The sequence below is a fragment of the Thalassophryne amazonica genome, chromosome 6 (assembly GCF_902500255.1).
Source record: "Thalassophryne amazonica chromosome 6, fThaAma1.1, whole genome shotgun sequence".
Lineage (NCBI taxonomy): Eukaryota > Metazoa > Chordata > Actinopteri > Batrachoidiformes > Batrachoididae > Thalassophryne > Thalassophryne amazonica.
In genome coordinates, this window is record NC_047108.1 from 52,047,879 (window position 1) to 52,072,476 (window position 24,598).

Here is a 24,598-nt window from a genome sequence, read left to right on the forward strand (position 1 = left end):
GTGTCTGATTGTAGCAAGTCCACCTGTGGTACAATTTGTAATCATTTCTTAATAACAACAACAATAATAAGTATACAATTTGGTTTGGGGCCAAACCACTTTGTTCTATGGTTTTATGAAGATAACACTTTCCTTTGTGATTTGATTTTTATTTTATTTTATGAATTTATTATTTTATTTTTTCAAATTGTATGAAATTCTGTGTCTACATCATTGTCCACAAAACAAAGCAAACTGTTGATCAGATATTTCTTCTCAGACAAGTCTCAGTCTTCCCAAAATATTTTTGTGGAAACTCAACCAATAAGAGATAAAGTGTTTCATTTACCAGTCCAAAATGTCACAGAAATAATTACTTTATTTAAATTTCTGCAATATCATTTGAATTGGGAATATTTGGTGAATGGTTATTTTGTAATTAATACAATACTCAAGATTTTATTATGCAGGGGTGTATAGTACCAAGTGTGTCATACTAATTAAGTGGTTAGTACAATAATGTCTATGATTAGTAGGCTTGGTAATGTGGAGTTGCATCACGAAGGGCATCCGGCATAAAACCTGTGCCAAAATCACCATGCAGATCCACCCTGAGTCAAAACAAGGTAGCAGTCAAAGGGTCTTACTTTACTCAAGATTTTACTATATATCAATTAATTTTCTAAATTCAAATTTAATTCGCTTTACACAGCACAATAACATAAACATGTCAAGTTTCGTATTAAAACTTATTTTTATTTGCGCAAATACTGGGCCAAAGTTTAATTTTCAATGGCAATACTCACAGCTCATAATTCCGACGTTTTCTCTAGGCACTGAAGGCATCATGTATATATTTCCACTACCCAGGATGCACTTCGGCTTCGCCATTTTTCTTGTTGTGATGTGCTGAGAGGTCTTCTGAACCTCAGAGTTTATTTTTCGTCTCTTTTGGTTATTTATTTCTTTTCCTTAAGCTTTTAGTGAGCGTCGGAAGCAAAGCAACATGGCGCAATATAAAGGAGCAGCCAGTGAGGCAGGAAGAGCCATGCAGCTCATGAAAAAACGAGAAAAGGAAAGAGAGCAGCTTGAACAGCTCAAACAGAAGATCGCAGAGGTACAAAGTTTGTGTCTTACAACATGTTAGTAACTTGTTAGGCCTAATTTAACAGTCTGGCGGGTCTTTGGCGCTCTGTGTGCTAAAAATTCTGTTTACTCGGTCTATGCAGTGATAAGTAGTTTTGTGACGTTGCACTGGTGTTGAAAAGCTTCGGAGCGATCAATAGTGCCATCTGGTGGTTTTGCGAAAGTGGCAGCCACAGTCTCCCACCGAGATGAAGGGAAATGACACTTAGAAATTATGATAAAATGATGAGTGCATTAATTATAGTTATATGGGTATATAATTATATGGGTTTAGGGTATATCTACAAAAAGTTAAATTTCAGCTCCAGTTTTCCATTAAGCACATGGGCGATTTTTGAGCCCAGTTTGGGGGGTTTCTATATGAAAATCCTTCTTTGTTCCATTCCATCGTGAAGCTGTGGTTGGTGACGCAACAGACAAAAGTTGTACTATCCAGTTTCTCCAGTCACAACCACAGATGCTTATATCTCCTTCAGTTGGTGTTACTGGTGCTGTTATTGCGTGGTCATTCAGTTTTGAAAACCATCTACTCAGGTGCATATTTATTGTACATTAGCGTACAGTTTGTATTTATTAATGATTGATGTAAATGAAGACTGATACGGGGGAAAAAGTCAACCTGTAAGGTTAAAAAAGATCCTGAAGTTTGCAACTCAGTTGGATGATTTTCCAGTTTTTGATAGAGGTTTAAATTTTTTGCCAATTTTCAAATTTTTGTGCCCTTCTTTGTTGAGACCTAACAACGCACAACAACTGGACTAACCAGAGAATACACAGTAAATAGTAATCAGGCTTAAATGGCATGTTTTGTTGTTAGAATCTCCTTGCAAACATGGATCGTGTTGAATGACAAACTTATTTTAGGCATCACGGCTTCTTTAATACACTTTTTACACTTATTCTGATTGTAAACGTGAAACCTGCATACTCAAATTCATCTGTATAGTAAGCTTCAAAGGTGTACTGTCAATAATAATGTTTTTATGGGGTTCTGAACATGGCATTTCATCTCACATGCACAAAAAAAAAAACAATGGCAACAATTTAAACCTCAAGTAAAAAGTGAAAAATTGTCCGACTGAGCTAAAATTTTCAGGATACAGTGGTCCCTCGCTATAACACGGTTCACTTTTTGCGGCCTCGCTGTTTCGCGGATTTTATTTAGTCCAATTTTGCATGCTTTTTTTTACCTTGCATTGTGTTCCGTGGCCTCATCAAGCAGCCGGTCGCGACACCGCGAAGGGAGAGCACGCGCGTTGTGTTCTGCGTGTCTGTTTATAAGAATCTTCTCGCCCAGAAGAAAAAAAGAGCACCAACAACTACCCATAACTGTGTTCTACACTCGGAAAAAGACACCTGCAGCGAGGTGTGAGTCAGTGGAAAAAGACATGACAGCGCAGCAGCGTCAGGACGAAGAGGCGCGATCAGAGGAACTGTGAAATACTGGTCAGTCACTATTAATAATTTCTTATGTGTCCACCCTCGTACGTTGATCGTTAAAATTAAATTCGTTAGTTCTAAAAGCCATCATAATTATTTATAGGAAAACGTTCTATTTTTATTTCTCAAACAAATGTTTTGGCCTGAAAACAGGTTGGTCTTATTTTTCTACTCAGGTTTGAACTTTGAGAGTGTTTACACACGAGAGAAAAGTGAGAAAATGTTCATGCCTGATTGAGAAAAGTGTATAAAGTGTGTAGTGAGGGGTTTTACAGGTTTAAAATGTTATAATTTAAAAAATAACGCTGGCCACTTTGCGGATTTCGCATATCGCGGGCTATTTTTAGAACGTAACTCCCGCGATAAATGAGGGACCACTGTATACTTTTTTAACCTGATAGATTGACTTATATTTTCTTCAAAGTAATCTGAGACGGAGTTGTGGAAAGTTGCCAGAAAATTTGATGATTTGACTTGGAAAGACCCAAGATAGGTAGATAGATAGATAAATGGACTGCATTTATATAGCGCTTTTCCATCTGCATCAGACACTCAAACCGCTTTACAAGTAATGCCTCACATTCACCCCGATGTGAGGGTGCTGCCATACAAGGTACTCACTACACACCAAGGGCCCTTAGTGATTTTCCGGTCAGGCTGAGATTTGAACCGAGGATCCTCTGGTCTCATGCCCAATGCTTTAACCACTAGACCATCACCTCCTGAATTAAAAAAGAATGTCTACATTGCAAGCACATCTTGTTTCATTTCAAGGCAACTCTCTTACCTGCTCAGTCCTGCCCCCACTCTACATCTGCACGCAGGAACACAGGTCTCTTCCTCACGCAGCTTTCCAGCAACATGGAGGAGGACATATTGTGGAAGAAGGGGGGGTTGGGGGTTCTCTAATTTGGCGATATTTCACATGTAGGAATTCAGATAAGGAGCAAAGTGATGTTATCTGCCAAAAATGCCAGAACTAATTTGTATCAAAAGGCAGAAGAATTTTCAATCTAATCTGTAATCTACAGCAGCATCAGAATCTATTTTACAAAGAGAGTGTGAAGCTTTGTGCTTCTGCAATGTCCAAGTCTTTGCAGGTGGTAAGGTCCACCATGAAATGAAGTTTGTTTCAAGCTTCATTTAGTAGTGCTGTGGCTTATATGACCAAAAAAGCCTCAATTTGTGCATTATAATGAAGGCAGTGACCTTCCACATTGATAACAATATGGTCCCAAAGGCTTCAAAAAGCTCCTTAAGACAATCGACCACCTCTTTGGTGTTTTACAATTTTGTTGTTTGCACTGCTGTGCTTTTTTAAGCAGGAAAGGAAAACCTGGAAGTTTTTTTTTTTTTTTTTTATCATTTTGATTATTATCCAAACAAAAGTGCTTCTTGTGACATCATACATGCGGCACTGTGCTAATACTGAACATTTCGCCCATTATGTATGTCCGGTTGTTAAGCTCTGACATAACGCATCATGTGATAAATCTGTTTCCGGGTCCAAAGACCTGCAAGTTTACAATTAAAGTTACGTCTGTATGAGCCTTTTAAGGATCTACAGTTTAAGTTGAGTTTGTGTTTACAGTGTACGCAAACCTCCATCCCTCACTTCTCCGCCTCCACCTCCGTTAACCGCATTCGTCTGTTTCTAAGGTAAGAATACTTGATAAAACTTTTTTCTTTTACTTTATATATTTTATTATGCACAGGTAAAATATGCATGTCTGTTTGTTAATAAAAAAAAAGATTTATTACAATAAACAGAACGTTAAAACTTTACTTTCCCCCAGAACGACATGAATAGGAAGTGATCGCAGTTCACAGCAACTCCCATTGAAAATAACGGAGAAACGACCTGAGCTTCTGGCATTTTTACATAAAACAAACTCAATAACAACGTCTAAAAACCCAGTTAATATATCCAGGAGAGTTTTAGGCACAATATACAAAGAGTTTTATGCTGCAGTGTTAATGCTGTTGTCTGTGTGCAGTGGTTTAAGTGCAGCCTGATGAGAGCGTCTCAGTGCAGTTCTCAATGTTAATGACAGTGCGCCTTTTTTTGTTTGGACCCAGAAGTTGAAAATCGCATGATGCGTTACATCACACTTAACAACTGGATTATATGTTTCAGCCTCCCTCTTCTGTCAGTACTAATCACTGTCTCTAATTTGATTGCAGACCAGCCAAACTGACTTGTGCTCTTGCTCAATGTTGTCATATTCAATGTTTCCTGCAGGACAACATGGTCAAGTCCAACATTGATAAGAAATTCTCAGCTCACTATGATGCTGTCGAGGCAGAGCTCAAGTCCAGTACAGTTGGTAAGTATCAGATGTTGCACAGCATTTTTTTCTACCTTCGACCAGTCAGTCAGTGAGTCATTCCATACCAATACATGCTTATTCAGCTATGAAAATTGGGGTTCTGGTAAACAGAGTTCAGGCCCAGTGCAACTCTGATTTTGGGCCGTGTTGCCATCTTTGAACACAATATTTAGCAATTGTTCTGTTAAGCAGTGTTGCCAAAGTAACTTTGTTACTTTATACAGTTATATTTTACAGTTACTTTATAAAGTTACTTCATTAGCAGCTGTGGATAAGTTGTCGGCAGCTGCTGAATGTAACTAATAAAGTAACTAGTAATCTAACTTGGTTATTTTTATGATTGAGTACTCAGAAAAGTAACGTTTAGTTACTTTGCTGATTACTCAATCGTAAGAGTAACCAAGTTAGATTACTAGTTGCCTAGTTGCAAGTTTTTGGCAGCTTCTAATAAAGTAATTGCATAAAGCTACTAATGAAGTAACTGTATAAAGCAACTAAAAAAGTAACTAATAAAGTAACTTTTCAAAGTTACTTTGGCAACACTGCTATTAAGTTATGTCAAAGTGCTCACATCACACCTAACTTTAGCATGAGCTCACTGCCCCCATTATGAGCAACAGGATTTATAATGTGCTTGAAAAAAATAGCTACTTCTGTTGGCTGAAGGCCTGAGTGAGGGGAGCATCTTGAGGCAGTGATTCACTATGGATTTAATTGTTCACGTGCCTTATAAACTCACTAGCATCACATAACACAATGTTAATGGGTGTTATGCTATGCAATGCTAACATTATAGCAACTTGCTAGTGCTGCACACACTGAACTATACACTATGTGGAATGGGCCCGATCGATCACTGTACCTTGATTTGCCGCTGAGGCGTGAAGCCGGCAGAAGTACAGAAAATGCCATCTTGTGTCCCCCAGAACTTCGAACGCCGATATAAAAAAGATGCTCGTCGCACACGCACAATTTAGATTAATAAATTTAGCTTTGTTTGATTTGATTTAGCTTTGTTTGCACCGCAAAATGCCGTCTTGTGCTGCAATTAGTTGCACAAATCGTGATACTCGTGAAAATCGTGGGAGAGGACTTTCAGGATTTTCAGTTTTGCTTTATTATTATGAGTTTTCCATGAAGTTGACAGGCCAGATTCAGTAATATACATATAATACATATTTTATACAGTAAAACATATATATAATAATGTAATAATAATAACATAATATATAATATTGTACATTGACGTGTGAATGGTTTGACTGCTTACATCAACTGCGATTGTGATTTGTTGCAATGTTCCTACTTCTGCAAAACTAAAATACATTCTAATATTTACTTTAACTGATTGACGAATTACTTGTGTGCCTTTCTGTGTGTGTGCACCACATTAAAAAGTATTTGTGCATTTGATTGTGGTTGATGTGCACCATTTGGAGGGTGTTTTGAGTGTGTGTGTGTGTTTGTGTGTTGTGTCAAATGAACATTATGTGTGTGGGGGGGGGCTTTGTGCGTGTTCACAAGCGAATAATATGATAGAAAGTATTCAAATAGTGTTGCATTGCAAGAGCTTATAATGTCCATAGATTTAACAAGTTTTTGTTTCTATTTACTTTAGTATAATCTATCAAAAACTACACTGCATGTACAAGTCTTATAAATGGCCCTAACAGAGCTTAATAATAGCCTTGCCTTTAATTAAGAGGTTAAGGTGTGATTTTAAATTGCCTCACCAGATGGTTGAATGGTTGGCGGACTTTTTAACGAATAGGAGACAGAGAGTTTTGGTAAATGGACGCGTTTCAGACTCCTTAGTTTTGTCCACAGGATCACCACAGGGCTGTGGTCTTTCCCCCTTGCTTTTCATCTTATATACAGATGAATGCAGAAGTGTCAGGCGACGCAGCTATTTAGTTAAGTTCTCTGATGATACTGCTTTGCTGTCCCTTCTTCAGGGAGAGGAGTCAGGACATGGGGAGGCCCTTGCTGATTTTGTTTCATGGTGCAATACAAATCACTTGGAGTTGAATGTATCTAAAACGAAGGAGCTTATAATTGATTTTAGACGTAACAAAGGGTTTGCTATAGACAGCATTATTCATGGGAAAGCTGTAGAAAAAGTTCCTGCATATAAATATCTGGGCACTTTTTTTGATGAGAAGTTGAGATTCGACGTAAATACGGCAGACATTGTGAAGCGAGGGCAACAGAGAGTGTACCTCCTTCGCAAATTGAAGTCCTTCTCTGTCAGTTCTGTTATTATGGGTCGTTTTTATCAGTCCTTTATTGAAAGTCTTTTACGTTTTTCTTTCATCTGCTGGTTTCCTAGCCTGGCACTGAAAGATAAAAGTAGCTTGCATAGTATCACAAAGACATGTTCAAAGATCATTGGAGTGGAAACCAGAGACCTAGCTAGTTTTTGTGAACAGCAAATGGTGAGGAAGGCAAATTGTATTTTGTCTTCTCCCGGACATGTGCTGGCAGGTGAATTTTCTTTGTTGCCTTCGGGCCGTCGTTATGTTTCACCTGTCTGCAGGACGAATCAGTTGTTAAAATCTTTTATTCCTTCTGCTATCCGTCTTTTAAATTCCTTATAAGGTGTGGATGTATGTAGTATGTTGCACATTTTATGTGGATGTAGTATGTTTTTTTTTTGTTGTTTTTTTTGTGATGTGCCGGTATGCAGGCTGCTGAAATTAATTGCCCCTGGTGGGATGAATAAAGTTGTCTAAGTCTAATAATATTACATAACAACTCGATGAAGGGCTTCAGTCTGCAGAAATTGGTGAGTTTGACCCTATACTATCGACCTGATTCCACTGTGCGGCGTTTGTGCCTTTTGGGGTATGCAAGGTGGCCGTCAATGCAGCGGCTTGGCTTCACTCGCTCAGCCGTGACGCCCATTCCACGTAGTGTATGGTTCAGTGGCCGCACAGCAAGATGCTAACATTAGCATGAGAACTCGCTATTGCCACATAACGCAATGGTACCGGGAGTCACATAGTGCAAGATGCTAATGGACTGACATTAGCATGAGTTAAGTGTGGCCGTTGTGAGATTACTGATGTGCTTTAAAAAAACATACACTCAACAAAAATATAAACGCAACGCTTTTGGTTTTGCTCCCATTTTGTATGAGATGAACTCAAAGATCTAAAACTTTTCCACATACACAATATCACCATTTCCCTCAAATATTGTTTACAAACCAGTCTAAATCTGTGATAGTGAGCACTTCTCCTTTGCTGAGATAATCCATCCCACCTCACAGGTGTGCCATACCAAGATGCTGATTAGACACCATGATTAGTGCACAGGTGTGCCTTAGACTGTCCACAATAAAAGGCCACTCTGAAAGGTGCAGTTTTGTTTTATTGGGGGGGGGATACCAGTCAGTATCTGGTGTGACCACCATTTGCCTCATGCAGTGCAACACATCTCCTTCGCATAGAGTTGATCAGGTTGTCAATTGTGGCCTGTGGAATGTTGGTCCACTCCTCTTCAATGGCTGTGTGAAGTTGCTGGATATTGGCAGGAACTGGTACATACTGTCGTATACGCCGGTCCAGAGCATCCCAAACATGCTCAATGGGTGACATGTCCGGTGAGTATGCCGGCCTTGCAAGAACTGGGACATTTTCAGCTTCCAAGAATTGTGTACAGATCCTTGCAACATGGGGCGGTGCATTATCCTGCTGCAACATGGGGTGATGTTCTTGGATGTATGGCACAACAATGGGCCTCAGGATCTCGTCACGGTATCTCTGTGCATTCAAAATGCCATCAATAAAATGCACCTGTGTTCTTCGTCCATAACAGACGCCTGCCCATACCATAACCCCACTGCCACCATGAGCCACTCGATCCACAACATTGACATCAGAAATCCGCTCACCCACACGACGCCACACACGCTGTCTGCCATCTGCCCTGAACAGTGTGAACTGGGATTCATCCGTGAAGAGAACACCTCTCCAACGTGCCAAACGCCAGCGAATGTGAGCATTTGCCCACTCAAGTCGGTTACGACGACGAACTGGAGTCAGGTCGAGACTCCGATGAGGACGACGAGCATGCAGATGAGCTTCCCTGAGACGGTTTCTGACAGTTTGTGCAGAAATTCTTTGGTTATGCAAACCGATTGTTTCAGCAGCTGTCCGAGTGGCTGGTCTCAAACGATCTTGGAGGTGAACATGCTGGATGTGGAGGTCCTGGGCTGGTGTGGTTATACGTGGTCTGCGGTTGTGAGGCTGGTTGAATGTACTGCCAAATTCTCTGAAACGCCTTTGGAGACGGCTTATGGTAGAGAAATGAACATTCAATACACGAGCAACAACTCTGGTTGACATTCCTGCTGTCAGCATGCCAATTGCACGCTCCCTCAAATCTTGCGACATCTGTGGCATTGTGCTGTGTGATAAAACTGCACCTTTCAGAGTGGCCTTTTATTGTGGGCAGTCTAAGGCACACCTGTGCACTAATCATGGTGTCTAATCAGCATCTTGGTATGGCACACCTGTGAGGTGGGATGGATTATCTCAGCAAAGGAGAAGTGCTCACTATCACAGATTTAGACTGGTTTGTGAACAATATTTGAGGGAAATGGTGATATTGTGTATGTGGAAAAAGTTTTAGATCTTTGAGTTCATCTCATACAAAATGGGAGCAAAACCAAAAGTGTTGCGTTTATATTTTTGTTGAGTGTACTTAGTTACAATTTTGTTTAGAACCATCTTACTGCACATTTGGAAGTAATTTTACATGTTGCCTGAAAAAATGACAATCTAGCTATGGTTTTTGAGGACAGACTAACAAGCATACCTTAGAGAATTATGATATAGATTATTATTTTTAAAAGCAGCAAAAAAGAGATTGGTGGGATTTAGTTCTTTGAACTTTTTTCCTTGATCAGGTCTGGTGACTCTGAATGACATGAAAGCCAAACAAGAGGCCCTGGTAAAGGAGCGAGAGAAACAGTTGGCCAAGAAGGAGCAGTCCAAGGAGCTTCAACTGTGAGTCACTGTTGGATGAGTTTTTGAGAACACACACAGCTCCTGGGGTCCAGGTGGCTGGTTTACACCAGTGTACTCAAGACATGTGGCACGCAAGGATCAGAATTAATGAGATACTGTTGTAGCCAATATGATTATCCCTTTAACATTTGTTTTCACTAATAACTTCCTGCCCTTGAGGAATGTTAAACAGTGAAATGAGCTAGTGGAGTCTTCGGTTGCACATCACAGAAGTCATGTGGTCACTGCCATCGGCAGTTAGAATGCTTATTTTTATTGCATTTTGATTTTTTTCCCCCGCAATAGCAACACAAAAAGGGCAGTAACTTCAGCAATTTTAAAAAACAGCAATAGGAAAAAATGAGATCAGTGCATGATGGTTTGTGTCGTTACTGTGTCTGTCTCCCTTATTTGCACCTGAGGGGGTGTGTGTGTGTGTGTGTGTGTGTGTGTGTGTGTGTTGTGTGTGTGTGTGTGTGTGTGTGTGTGTGTGTGTGTGTGTGTGTGTGTGTGTGTGTGTGTGTGTGTTCATTCAGATGTGTACCAGCACCTTGGAGCATTGCTCTGTTCATCCTCTCTTGATGGTTGTTGTTTCTGACATTTTGATTTTGCTTTTTGTAGAAAGCTTGAGAAGCAGAAAGAGAAGAAAAGAAAAGAGGAACAGAAGAGGAAAATTGCCAGTTTATCGTTTAATCCTGAAGATGAAGAAGAAGAAGAGGAAAATGAAGAAGAAGAAGAACAGGATGGTGAGTATTTGTGTCAGAAATGTTGGGGTACGGAGCAGTATGCCCTTAACCGAACTCTTGTGCATTTGTCCCTTTGGTATCATTCACCTGGGAAGATGGAAACTATCATAGACTGTACATATACTGGAAAAGCCTGCATGACATCAGCCATAGGTCTCCTATAGAGACCCGGAACAGCTGATATGAAGCCCATATCTGGGTATTGCCATGTTGCCAACAGCAGCAACACTGATTCTGGCTATGTCACAATGAACTCATGAGTGCATACAGGGGTGGAGCGTGGGTAGCTCAGTGTGTGACCAAAGATACCTGAGCACGCCCCTCTCTTTGAGTCCGAACCAGCTAAGCTAACAGGCTAACCTCGGTTCGGGTGTTTTGGGGTATTGTGCAGTGGTTCTCATAACTGTTTACTTTGGTGTGGACACAAAAAGTTACGAGCCGCTTATTTTCTCAGTTATCGTGCATTAAAGGGAATGAACTGGTTACCGATAGCTGCTAAAAGTGCTAACACCGTTAGGATACAACATTAAATACAACTAGAGCTTCACTCGGGGTGACTATTGCTGACTATTGCAACGGGGATGTCTTAGATGATCCAATACGACATTTTGCCGCACAACAAGCCCTATTACTCCAGGTGTTTGCAGTGCAATACCCCAAACAAACAGACACAGCCCTCCACAACAGCTAGCGGCTGCATCAAGCAGACAATGAATTGCTGACACAATGAGAGTTGGGATTGGCTCAGCCGCTGTCACTCAAAGTGAAAGGAAATTGACAGAAATCTGTCTGGAGATGGAGATCTCCATCTCCAGACAGATATAAATATAAAAACTCATGTGAGAGATTTCCATTCACACATCTTATGTCTTACGAAACAAAATATGTTTTTTCAGATTCAAAATCAGATTTGTTTCTTTGCAAAATCCATTTTTTGTGGAAGAGTTTCGGCATCACATATAGGCCTGGCAGACTACACCATTTTCAGGTGTTGTCAGTGCATTCGCTGGACAGAGATATTTCTGGGAAAAACATCGCAGTGAGCAAAAAAAAAATGCAATGTCAATGTCAGTTTTTTTCCAATATTGTGCAGCCCTAGTACTGTATATACCAAGTCCAAACAAAACTGAAAATATGCTGATACTAGTTTTTCTACTGTCAGTAGTGCCATTGGTACTGAGGATGCAGTTTTACATTACTGTCTTTAAATTCCAAGCTTGGAAAAACAACTGCAGCAGAAACTGATTTGCAACCTGGTTTGACATATGTATTAGCTAAGTCTAACTCTTATGAAGCATTGCTTCATATCACGTCACTTACAGTGGAGTCAGAGAGAGCTGTCCATGATGGAACGTCATTATTGGTGAATAAAAATAAAACACTAGCCAAAGGGAAGGGTCACAGTGGTGTCAGATTGGTTTTGTTTGTTTCTGAGCCGTGAAGTCGTTGAATACTTCAGTAGAAATTGTCTGCTCTGTTTGGTCATGCTACAAATTCTGAGGATCATATTCCTGCTCATGCGGGGGCATCTTTAACGCATCATTTTCATGAAAAGGCTCGTTATATTCCAGTGCTGTCGGGCCTGTTGGTGTAGATGATATTTTAGAACATCGTCATGTCTTATCAGACCAGACTGAGAGCCATGATTTTGGCATTTGTTAGGTTGTTATCAGTGACATGTTTGCTTAGGGGGCAGTGTTCTATTATGTGGACCAGCGCCCGGGACTAAACTCACTTAGTTGACTCATCTTTTGACGTTAGTCATTGCACCACACACTTAGTCCAGTGGTGTATTCCAGAAAGGGTCAAGAGGGTGCAGGTTCTCTTCGCAGCGACTGACTCCTGCACGTGATTTCACTGAAGAACTCATCCCATCTGCTCAAAGTGATGTTAATCAGTGAAATCACCTGGTGGAGTCAGTGGCTGCAAAGAGAACCTGGACCCTCTTGGCCCTTTCTGGAATACTTTGGACACCACTGGCTTAGTCGGTTAAAGTTTCGCATTACCCGACTAAAGTTTTTAGCCTGGTACAGCAGAGGTTAATCTTATTTTAGTCGACAAAACTTTAGTGTCTTACCTCAAAAAAGCAGCTGTCATGTACCACCACTTGATGGAGGAGGAAGGAAGGAGAGACTTGCAGCAGGAGCCAGTGTTCTCGGACTGGAATAATCCAATGGATATTTTTATTACGGACGCCGAGGTTGGGAGCGTTTCTCCTCTGCTGCGACTGAGACAGCCATGTTTGTAGCAGATGGACCAGCCCGGAAGTAAACAAAACTGTCATGCATTGGAGGCATTTCTTGGCAATGGCACACGCGAGGCCGCTATGACCGTGAAAACTGACTTCCGTAAAATGGCTAATCTACAAGTTTAGCCATCAATGTGAAACAAAGATTAGACGGCTATTGTTGGGTGACTAACCTTAGTTGCCTAAATGAGCTTAGTGGACTAAAAGATTAAATTGCTTTATGAAGCTGGGCCCTGGTCTTGTTGGGGATCTCGTCAATTGCAGCTACTGTCCGTTTCCCTGTTTTACATACTCCAGTGCATGCCCTGTTTAGTCCACACCGGGCCCTGCTTAGTTTATTTCCTTTTGCTAGGTTTTCTTTGGGGTCTTGTATTGTAGTGATTGATTCTGATTGAGCTTTCCAGATATTTCTCCTGTGAGCTTTGACTGTGGTCCCTGTTGAGAGTGGATGGACTGTTGCAAAACTATTTTAGAACAAGAAATTAGCAGATAAACAATAAATGCTGCTGCTGCTGCTGATTCTGGGAACAGGGCTGAGACAGGAGGTACCGATAGGCAACCACAGCACGCCTTTATATCATGTGACACGTTTGGACCAATGGGCAACGAGAAATCTCCGGAGTGAAAAACAAGCTGCTGGGCAGCTCTGGGAACAGTTTTCAGAGATAAGAAATTTAAATAGCCCACCTGTGGGACGGAAAGAAACACTTTTTTTCTTATTGTTTTTTCAGATGCCTGTGGTTAGCCTATGTCAGGACATTCTAGAGGAATTGTCTGACACAGTTTAAAATTAAAAGAACAGACTACATGAAAACATTGTATAACTCATAAATTATGTGGCGAACACACCAGAAGAAAGGACCACCTGACAAAGTCTGATATAATGTGATACTTTGTTTAAATGATAAAATTATTAAAGTTGCTGTCGTATGAAAAGAATTGTCAAATTACTGATCAATATAACATCAAAGATTTATTTAAGATGAATTTATCTGTGTAGAATGTTATTAAACCAGATACATTATAGGCAATAGGTTCTTGCAGAGTACACCAGAGACCATTAAAATGAGAAAAAATTCCCATGGGAGGCCCTCCTATTAAACCTTCGCACGATTTTTACTATCACACAATTTTTACTCTCAGGCATTTGATGTGTACTTACGCTTTGCTGGGAAAATGTTCAGGCAAAAACATTTTTTTCTCCTCCACTCATGTTTATGCTGAAGACGGCTTGAACTGAGAAGTTAGAACCCACCCCCACCTTGTCTGTGGAGAGCAAAACATTTTTATTTATTTATTTTTTTTATGGAGTTGAATGGGAACTTGCTTGCTTTTGGAGTCAGCCTCAAATGGCAAATCAAGGAACTACAACAATATGGTATGAAACTGGAAAGAGTTTTTCTCCAGATTATTTTGTTGCATTTTTTTTAGAAGAACAGTGTGTCATTTTGTTTTCTTTTTGTTTGTTTTTGTTTTTTGTGTTTTGTTTTTTTATTGTGTTGTCAGTTTTGTGAGTATTTTTCATGTATTATGCGCTGTGGCTTAGTAGTTAGCACTGATGCCTCATAGCAAGAAGGTCGTGGGATCATTTCCCATCCATTCTGTGTGGAGTTTGTATGTTCTCTCTGTGTCTGCATGGGTTCCCTCCAGGTGCTCTGGCTTGCTCCCACATTGAGTCCAGCACCTCACCAACTACAAACCTGGCATCAGAGCGACTGAGGGTAACTCTTACCCCTTGGTCACATTGGTTATAAGAAAGGGATTCAAAGCAACCAGCTGCCATTCATTTGCAATCAGAGATAAGTCCCGCCTATGCCGCTGGCAAGGCAGCGCCAAAATAGAAGAAAAGTCTACTTTATGCAAGTGCTCAGCAATGAGACATGCTAACTGCCAATTCAAGTGAAGGCAGTGTGATATATGTTGATCAGTTGCTCAAACACAATAATCCAAGATGATGGAATACGCTCCAAGACAGCTGTATTTCTATGTAAGTCTGATATGTTTGGTATTCTTTCTTATATTTTGTGAAAGATAGTAATAAGATAGTAAATAAACACTTAACAACACTATTTTTATAACCAGATAATTCCTCTGGTGATTTGCAAGACATCTTACCGGATGTGAGCAATAAAGGAGAATCACTGTGAAGCATGTTTTATTGAAGCAAATTAACTGAACTTTGGTTCTGTCAAGCTGTCAAGAACAGGCAAAAACGTCATAGTGACGGTGTTGGGTTTCCTCGTCCTTTATAATATATTATTAATCATTGTGCACAGTAATGCCAGGTAACCATGAGGTGGCTGTGCCCTGGGAATGCCCATCCAAGCAACAAATACCAAAATGCTTGTCCCCCTCATTTGTCGCTAATCTGACTGTAGCATTACACAGTTTATCATTTCTAGAGCAAGTGTGTGATTTGTCTTGTAGATGTTCCAGTAAAGAAGAAGAAGCTGGGGAAGAACCCAGATGTGGATACAAGTTTCCTTCCTGATCGAGACAGAGAGGTGAGGTCTTTATATGTTTATCTACAGTGCATCCAGAAAGTATTCACAGTAGTACACTTTTTCAACATTTTATGTTACAGACTTATTCCAAAATGAATTAAATTCATTTTTTCCCTCAAAATTCTAGACACAATACCACATAATGACAATGTGAAAAAAGTTGTTTTTTTTTTGTTTTGTTTTGTTTTTTGCAAATATATATATATATATATATATATATATATATATATATATAGATAGATAGATAGATAGATAAAAAAAACTAACTAAGAAATCATATCTACATAAGAATTCACAGCCTTTGCCGTGAAGCTCAAAATTGAGCTCAGGTGCATCCTGTTTCCATTGATCATCCTTGAGATATTTCTACACCTGGTGTAATTTAAGTTGATTGAACATGATTTGGAAAGGGACACACCTGTCTACATATAAGGTCCCACAGTTGACAGTGCATGTCAGAGCACAAACCAAGCATGAAGTCAAAGGAATTGTCTGTAGACCTCCAAGACAGGAGTGTCTCGAGGCACAAATCTGGGGAAGGGCACAGAAACATTTATGCTGCTTTAAAGGTGCCAATGAGCACAGTGGCCTCCATCATCTGAAGGGGTGTGCCGGGGGGAGGCACTATAATTCCCCCTGGTTTAGACATAGCACCCCCAAGAAAATAATTCTTCATTTATTATTTTAATTTAATTTCATCCCGCGTTTTCAAGGCCTTGTCCACACTGAAACTGAACTTTCCCTTTGTGATCTTTTTTCTTGTGATATTTTCAAAAATTGTTCCATTAAAGAAATATCTCTGTTCTCACAGATCCTGTGAAACTGCTTGAAAATGCTGTAGTACATATTCCAGGCTTATATGTAGCGCTGTAACGCTTCTATAAAGAAATGGAGAAAACATGGAGATAATCAATGTAGCAACGGAAGCTAAAACTTTACAAGGCGGCACACAGATTAAATCAAGACTGTTAATCACTCTTCTTGCCTGGATTCATCATCACAGCTGAAAACTGTTCTCCACGTGACACCTTTGTTTTGAAAGATGACGCCTGGAAATGCATTTTTTTTCAATGGTTTTTTAAAGGGTTTTTAAAGAAGTCCCTCAGTGTTTATTTGTTCTGGGTGCATTTCTCAGCCTGAGCTGAAGGACGCCAGCACTTTGCCCACCACCAACAAGATGAAGAACAAAAAATAATATGCGAAACTATACTGTTAACAACATGATGTCCTTCATTATGAGCCGCTGAGGTTACAGAGGCAGAGCGATGACATCATCCTTTCCGAATAGTTTTCCACAGGAAGACACAAATCTAGTGTTTTCAGATTTATATGATTAGAATAGGGCTGCAGCTATCGATTATTTTAATAATCGAGTATTCTATTGATTATTCTGGCGATTAATCAAGTAATCGGATAAAAAGTACTTTTGTGTTTTTAAACAACATCGATAGTCCAGGGCTCTCCTTAAAGTAGACCTGCATTGAAATAAATGTGGTCATATTTCAGAAATAAATAGCTGATATGTATTTATAAGACCCTTGTGAATGCAGTAAAGTAAATCTGTAAGCCCAAATTTGTAATTCAGCGGAGAAATCTTCGTTTAAAAATGACAAATTTGCAGCTAAAATTTAGCCCTCTGTGAAAACAGTTTGTACAGCCGTATCATTTCCATGACGTCAGGGACAAGACGACGCGCTCCCGCCTTCAGTCTGATCCCGCATTGAAATTGATTTTATCTGTTAGTAATGTTATTTATACACGTCCTGGTTTCAACATCCAAAAGTAAGCTGCAATGAATGTGAGATACAGATCTGTGTGCTCAGATCAGCAACGACATCAACAGCGGGCGCCGTTCTTCCTCTCCCGCTCTCTGCCTCCGCTGCGCTCATTAAGTCTGCGGGCTCGTTAACGAGCTTGTTAACCGCCAACGCGGGCCACTCACACCGCCCGTGTCTGCTTTGCAGCCGGTGTTGTGCCAGATTCAGCGCACAACACTGGCATCACCTCTCTGTCTACTGAATGGAGCTGCAGCACACTTGGCACAAGTCCTGAGATTACGCTCGCTGTTTTAATGCGAAGCGGCCGGTACACCTGTTGCTGCAAGGACAGACTTCTTGTGGCACAATCCACAGCACCACACGTCTCGGCAATCGGAGCCCCAGAGCTCCATGGACGCTGAGAGAGGTTTCTATATTTTTAATGACTGGGATTCTTTGCGGGTCTCGCCTCCATATCCCAAGATGGTACCGGAGGCGAAAGACAGTAGATTTTCATTGCGACACCACTCAATCAAACGGGCGTATGAAAAAGTCCACAAAAATAATTTTCAAGCACAAATAAAAGAAATGTGTACTCACCAAACGTGCCGCAAGACAATATGAAGTTTTTAAAAAAGTAGATCCTTCCGTATAAGACAAGAAAAAGGTGCAGATGCAAACTGACGTAAATCCACAAATTACAGTTGGCGCGCAATGCATGCTGGGAGAGAGGGTCTTCTCTGTGACGTCTCGGCAGCGTCCATGATGAGAGGGTCAGTTTTGCGAAGGGCTAAATGTTAGCTGTAAATTTGTCATTTTTAAATGAAGATTTCTCCGTTGAATGACAGATCTGGGCTTGCAGATTTACTTTACTACATTCAGAAGGATCTTATGTGTAAATGTAAGTCATTTTTTGGTCCAAAGATCTGACTGCATTTATTTCAATGCAGGTCTACTTTAAGCAATGGCACAATGTCACTGTGCCAAAGTGTTGGCATTTTGCTGAAATGGCGATGGGATGTGGCTTTCTGTTTTGTTTTCTCCAACTTGTAAAATGTAACCATTTTTAAGTTTTTTTTTTTTTTTTTTTTAATTAAGGTTGATGGACTGGGTCCCTGTGTGATTCCCCCCCTTTCTCTGCAATTCAGCAGATGCATTTCAGCTGGAGGTTGAACATGCAGCCTCGCAGTCAGTTTTTTTTATTATTATTATTTTATTTAAGTCACCGTGTTTGTGAAGTGTGTGTTGTCCAAAAAATTAAAAAGTCAAACAGTGTGAGTCATCAAAGAGTAGACTTCTGCTATTTGTCAATGTAGCCGTGGCCAGAGCTGTGACTCGCCCGGTCTGAGAGCCCCTCACACCGTGCAGAGAGCAGCCGGCCACCGTCCCTCCCCACGTAGAGCAGACCGAACTGTGTTTTTTAAAAACTAGACAAACACACTGCTTCGCTTTAAATGCACAGTAAGTCTATTTCAGATGATCGGCGTGGACCATCTATCTCTTAAAAGCCTTTATTTTACTCTGTGTCACGCTGGAAAGCTGTACCTATCGTTGCTAATTTCATTAGCTGTTATGCTCCAGTCTTCTTCTGTTTTTTTCCCCTGTGGACGTTGCAGCGCCACACACAGGCCTGGCATATGTACTACAATGTTAAACGAAGCTTCGAGGCACAGAATTTGCCTCGAACATTTTTTGTAATCGAATTATTCGAGTTACTCGACTAATCGTTTCAGCCCTAGATTAGATAAATATTTCACTCATAAAAGAAAATAAACATCAACACGGCCCTGAACACGAACCAAATCATTGATGCATTTGCTCTCAACCACAACATTAGGTGCTTTGTGCTGTTATGAAGACATCAATAATAGGGGAAAGATTTTCTCTCTGTCTGCTGTTGGCATTTTCCCCCTGAGGCTGTAGGCTACATGTGTAGGTCTGTAGATAATTGTATTGAACAGTGGCCTAGGTTTGTGTGTGATTTTGTTCATTCTGCATGTCATTAGTGACTGTCACAGATCATAATGTGGCTACGTGTGTGTGTGCACCCATGAATGTGGCAGAGGTGGAGCAGAACACCGTCGCAACACACAAGCCCTTATTTCATAGCACCCTCATAAAAATACCAAGCTGCAGAAAAAAAAATCCCTGGAGCCACTGATAATCATCCATAAATGGCAGAAATTCACATCCACCAGGACTCCTCCTAGAGCTGGTAAATAAGTAAAATTTATGTACAGTTTCTTTTTTTTCTTTTTTTTATTGGTGGGTCCAGCTAAAATTTAGGTGCGCTCCATAGTCCCGAAATTACGGCACTTCAGATATGTTACCTGGTTTCAAAAACAGCATTTTTTTGTTTGAGAAGTGTTTATATCTTGCTAACCTTTACAAAATATATGAGAACCATATTAGATTTATACAGAAATAAGCAGTTTTGGAGCATTTTCCACCATCTTTATTTTGTTTGAGCGTCCTGCCAGCTGTCATCATGCAGCCTTTCTTTACTCCAATTACTGTCGCCATGAGCTTCCCAGCTTCCTTCACTTATAGTGGTGCCAGAGAAAATTCTTTTTTGTGACTTAAATTTAAAAAAATCAAGAGGCAGTACACCTTTAAGCTTCGCTATCCCTTCACAGAACAAGATTGCATCATTAGCCTCCAGATACTTTTGTTTCCAAGTGAGGCAGAGAACTTTTTGAAGTACCCTTGTATCGTGTATTAGTCTGTACAAACAAAATAAACTTGTTTTTTGGATTGATCTCTTGCATCAGAGTTCACTGAATTTTAATGAGTTTGTGTTCATAATATGTCCTTCCATTTGAAGATGTATGAGATAAGTGACTTCTTGTGTTAACAACTGGAGGGGATAGATCCATTTATCTGTATCTAGCTGACTCGTTAGCTAGCCTATCTATTTTTTTGTTTGTCTTTCCTTTCATTCACTCATGACAATTTGTAGGGTACATGCTGAGGTTGTTCCCAAGTCTAGAAGTGAACTGTTTCATGTCTGTGGACAGATGTTACACACTTAAAAGCAGGAGATGTTCAGAGTTCCAGACTTGTGAAAATGCACCTAAAGCTGCTTTGAATCAAGAATGTCCTCTTCCCCGAGTTAAGACATGCCATTATTGTAATATATGATGGAAAGCTGAAGTTCTTTCCTGATTATTTCAATAACTAGCAAGATGTTTGTGAGCTTGCGACCCCGAGATTTCAGCCACTCAGCCACGAGAGTTGGGGTAATTCACTTCCTGTCATCTGCCAGCAATAACACCAGATGCAATTTTAAAGCACAGTTTCTGCTTTTTTTTTTTTCTTTTTTTTTTGCGTTTTGCGTTTTCTGCCGTGGCATCAGCAAGTTATCCCCTCGAAGTATGTTCAAAGTGTAGCTTGAATGAAGTTCTTGTTGATTTTAAATTCTATTCAGGACAAAACTTGAAAATATTATTGATAAGAGCCTGCAGACTGTCGCCAACTGTGGCAGAAAATCCCGGTCAGTAATCTTTAATTTTTCATAAAACGTGTATAAAAATACGTACAATAAAAGCACACAACATTCATCATTTAAAGAAAGCATCATAGTAAAACTCAAATATAACCACATAAAACTTAAATAGCACAGTAAAAGCCATCAAACACCATAATAAAATCATCAATCAATAAAAATCAAACACCATAAAATAAACATAGTATTCCTTTAAAGTAATAACACTTGGAGTATTTACCACATGATGAGGGGGGGCTGTGCCACAAGTTACCATAAAATCTAAAATATTTTCTTGAGTCACATCTGCATATTTGTACCTCAAAAATGTGAGTGACCTCTCAAACATAAATAAACTCTATTTGGGGAAAAAAAATTACAGCCTGAAAAAAATTATATATATATGCACCTCTGCATCATCAGTGGAACCATGTTCCTTCAAGTGTTTTTTTTTTTTCAGGTTAGATAAAAAAACTGTCACAGGGTGCAAGATTGAGAGTGTATAGCGGTGGTGTAAGATTTGAGCCACTGCAATGCATCCTGCATTTGTCAACTCGTGTGGATGAGCATTGGGCAATTCTATGGTAACGGAATTATGACAGCAGCAGAATCTGGACATATGGCATCTAACCATGAAGGATTAGCTCAGATTGTAATTCCGTTGCCGTATAATTGCCCCATTGTCATGCTGAAGAATTGCACCTTTTCCGGCATGAACCCACTTCAAGCGTGGACGCAACTTTTGCAAAGTGTCCACATATCGGTCAAATCTTGTCCACCGATACTTGATGTTGTGCGCCTGTGACTGTTATGGGGCGCCTGCACAAGCCTGGTCATGCAGACATATCATGGCTGGATTTTTTGCCCTTCAAACTATTCAGTCCACTCCTGACCAGACTGACATCCACACAGAGATTGCCATAGACAACGCGCATTCATCGATGAATGTCCACAGGTGTGCAACGTTCCACCATGACAAATTCAGTCATGGCAGTGTTGTTTCAAACACACCTTCATGTACGTCACAAGTCACCAAGTAAAACATTCTTATACTAGTTGTACTTTGATATCTTGCTTGTTATTGAAATAATTGCGTTGGAAGCAGAACTTTGTAGCCGACCCTCGTAATTTGCCATTTATTTCATTCTTGTTAGCTTATGTTGCCTTGTTTAACTTTAGTGTTCGATGTTCTGTGACTTCTTACTTCATTGATCTCGGTGGCTTTGTGCACACAGGAGGAGGAGAATCGTCTCAGAGAGGAGCTCAGGCAGGAGTGGGAGCTCAAACAGGAGAAAATCAAGAGTGAGAGATGTTTTACACTCTGTGTACACACACACACACACACCTGCAGTAAACTCAACGCTGGCATGTTAAAAATGTGAGACCCCTGTCATTCATTACAGAATAAATAGATTCATCTTTTTCTCAGGTGAGGAGATTGAGATCACATTCAGCTACTGGGATGGATCTGGACATCGTAAAACTGTCAAGGTAAAGCATGATTAGCTTCAACATGGGCTAAAACTCAGGTTGCGTCCTCTTCCTCCATTTGTACCAACATTCAGCTCAGTGGTTGCAAATGTGTTTTGGTATCGCTTTCTGTGTTTCCCCTCCAGATGAAGAAAGGAAATACCATCCAGAACTTTCTACAGAGGGCACTAGAAGTCCTCAGGAAGGACTTCAGTGAACTGAGGTGAGACGTGAGGAAAGACATCAGAAATAAACCTACATCCTAGTCTTTGCACTGATTATGCCACAAGATGACCATGAAGAATGAGTGTTTTCATAATCTTGTCTGACCTTCCAATTAGGACTGCACATTAGTCTGCAGGAATTTTCATCAGCCTCAGGAATACTGATCTGTATGTTTTTCTGCTGAAAGCAGCATGTAAAGTTTTCACGACCACATTAGATCACAACTGAAAACTTAATACATGCTGGAATCAGCGGAAAAGTATTTTGTGTTCTTTGCTTCGCATTCCACAAGGATACAAACTTATGAGTGATCCCCTGAAATCCTTGTTCTGTTTTCAGGTCTGCTGGAGTTGAGCAGCTAATGTACATTAAAGAGGATCTGATCATCCCACATGTAAGTGTTTTGTAGGTTAAAGAAACACTAGCATGGTACACGTGGGGATCTACAGGCTCTAGATTGGGTAGTGTTTATAAAATACAGTGAGGAAAATAAGTATTTGAACACCCTGCGATTTTGCAAGTTCTCCCACTTAGAAATCATGGAGGGGTCTGAAATTTTCATCTTGGGTGCATGTCCACTGTGAGAGACATAATCTAAAAAAAAAAACAAATCCGGAAATCACAATGTGTGATTTTTTTTTTTAAATAATTTATTTGTATGTTACTGCTGCAAATAAATATTTGAACACATACCAGCAAGAATTCTGGCTCACACAGACCTGTTAATTTTTCTTTAAGAAGTTCTCTTATTCTGCACTCCTTACCTGTATTATTTGCACCTGTTTGAACTTGTTACCTGTATAAAAGACACCTGTTCACACACTCAATCAATCACACTCCAACCTGTCCACCATAGCCAAGACCAAAGACCTGTCTAAGGACAACAGGAACAAAACTGTAGACCTGCACAAGGCTGGGATGGACTACAGGACAACAGACAAGCAGCTTGGTAGAAGACAACAACTGTTATGATTATTTATTAGAAAGTGGAAGAAACACAAGATGACTGTCAATCTCCCTCGGTCTGGGATTCCATACAAGATCTCACTTTGTGGGGTAAGGATGATTCTGAGAAAGCTCAGAACTACACAGGAGGACCTGGTCAATGACCTGAAGAGCGCTGGGACCACAGTCACAAAGATTACATTAGTAACACATGATGCTATCATGGTTTAAAATCCTGCAGGGCAGCAAGGTCCCCCTGCTCAAGCCAGCACATGTCCAGGCCTGTTTGAAGTTCTCCAGTGACCATCTGGATGATCCAGAGGAGGCATAGGAGAAGGTCATGTTGTCAGATGAGACCAGAATAGAGCTTTTTGGAATCAACTCCACCTACCATGTTTAGAGGATGAGAACAACCCCATAAAAACCATCCCAACCGTGAAGCATGGGGGTGGAAACATCAAACTCTGGGGGTGCTCTTCTGCAAAGGGGACAGGACGACAGCACCGTATTGAAGGGAGGATGGATGGCATCATGTATTGCTAGATTTTGGCAAATAACCTCCTTCCCTCAGTAAGAGCATTGAAGATGGGTCATGGCTGGGTCTTCCAGCATGACAATAACCCCAAACACACAGCCAGGGCAACTAAGGAGGGGCTCCATAAGAAGCATTTCAAGGTCCTGGAGTGGCCTGGCCAGTCTTCAGACCTGAACTCAATAGAAAATCTTTGGAGGGAGCTGAAACTCCAAACCTGAAAGATCTAGAGAAGAAATGTATGGAGGAGTGGACCAAAATCCCTGCTGCAGTGTGTGCAAACCTGGTGAAGAACTACAGGAAACGTTTGACCTCTGTAATTGCAAACAAAGGCTACTGTACCAAATATTAACATTGATTTTCACAGGTGTTCAAATACTTATTTGCAGCATTAACATACAAATAAATTATTAAAAAATCATGCATTGTGATTTCCGGAATTTTTTTTTTTTTTTTTTTAGATTATATCTCTCACTGTGGACATGCACCTAAGATAAAAATTTCAGACCCCTCCATGATTTCTAAGTGGGAGAACTTGCAAAATCGCAGGGTGTTCAAATACTTATTTTCCTCACTGTAGGTAGCTGACATTTTTCAAGGGTCGTAATAAATTAAGCAAAGTTTCTATAATGAGTTGGAATGGCGTGTGAGTCCAGAATGTTTTTACAACCTTGGACCTCAACAATTTTACAAGAAGAACTCAACCCTTTTATTTCCTGTTAATTACGGATTTTTTAATGTTAATTTCCTGTCTTGTTGTATTTATATATTTAGGTTTTT

At 40.2% G+C, this 24,598-nt stretch overlaps 1 protein-coding gene across 1 annotated transcript in view; it reads left to right on the forward strand.

Moving 5' to 3' along the window:
* Window positions 1-857: 857 nt before the first annotated feature.
* Window positions 858-24,598, forward strand: part of fam50a (family with sequence similarity 50 member A) — a 28,743-nt gene continuing 5,002 nt past the window's right edge. The window contains exons 1-9 of the mRNA XM_034172175.1: window positions 858-1,096; window positions 4,808-4,892; window positions 9,808-9,907; window positions 10,529-10,653; window positions 15,329-15,405; window positions 21,882-21,948; window positions 22,076-22,137; window positions 22,263-22,339; window positions 22,681-22,735. Coding sequence (XP_034028066.1) covers window positions 986-1,096; window positions 4,808-4,892; window positions 9,808-9,907; window positions 10,529-10,653; window positions 15,329-15,405; window positions 21,882-21,948; window positions 22,076-22,137; window positions 22,263-22,339; window positions 22,681-22,735 — 759 coding nt within the window. The 5' untranslated portion in view covers window positions 858-985. The remainder of the gene's footprint in view (window positions 1,097-4,807; window positions 4,893-9,807; window positions 9,908-10,528; window positions 10,654-15,328; window positions 15,406-21,881; window positions 21,949-22,075; window positions 22,138-22,262; window positions 22,340-22,680; window positions 22,736-24,598) is intronic.